This window comes from Penaeus monodon, chromosome 21, assembly GCF_015228065.2.
Source record: "Penaeus monodon isolate SGIC_2016 chromosome 21, NSTDA_Pmon_1, whole genome shotgun sequence".
NCBI classification, from domain to species: Eukaryota; Metazoa; Arthropoda; class Malacostraca; order Decapoda; family Penaeidae; genus Penaeus; species Penaeus monodon.
This window is the reverse complement of record NC_051406.1, coordinates 38,011,812-38,012,306: the sequence shown is the minus strand read 5'-3', so window position 1 is coordinate 38,012,306 and position 495 is coordinate 38,011,812. Positions and strand designations below refer to the sequence as shown.

At 45.1% G+C, this 495-nt stretch overlaps 1 protein-coding gene across 1 annotated transcript in view; it reads right to left on the bottom strand.

Annotated features, from left to right (window-relative positions):
* The window catches only part of LOC119586460, a gene marked incomplete at its 3' end in the record, with an annotated part of 11,279 nt that overhangs the window by 5,527 nt on the left and 5,257 nt on the right, over window positions 1–495 (bottom strand). Inside the window, 2 exon segments of the mRNA XM_037935192.1 lie at window positions 79–150; window positions 152–357. Coding sequence (XP_037791120.1) covers window positions 79–150; window positions 152–357 — 278 coding nt within the window.

Here is a 495-nt window from a genome sequence, read left to right as displayed (position 1 = left end):
AAACGTGTTTGCATAACCCACAGTACCTATTGCAATAATTAACTGTGGAGTACAGACAGCCAGTGCGATTATCCTCACCATGAGTGTGCAAGTAACATTCTCTTTCTGTCTGCTACACTGTAGGCTCACACGGTGCTTGGTGTCAGGGGGGTAAAGCTTCAGTATAATTCTCTCTCACATCCTCTGTCTTCACTATACGACCGTTTTCCCACGCTAAGGTGACCGCAGGGGAATCCGAGGGGGCTAGACTCATCTTGGGCGTCGAAGGTTGGCTAGAGAAGAGGGTGAAGCTGTGAAAGACGTCTCGGGAAAGAGGTATTGTGACCTCCTCGCCCCTCACCTGCCACACCTTCGCCTCTGTTGGTAAGATTGATTTCTTGAAACTGTTGCTGTGTGATTTTTTTTTGGAGGGGGAAATAAATATACATGTGAATAGTCTATCAAATGGAAAGTTTTTAGGTTATGAATATATTTTACAGAAACATCGAAAGGTGA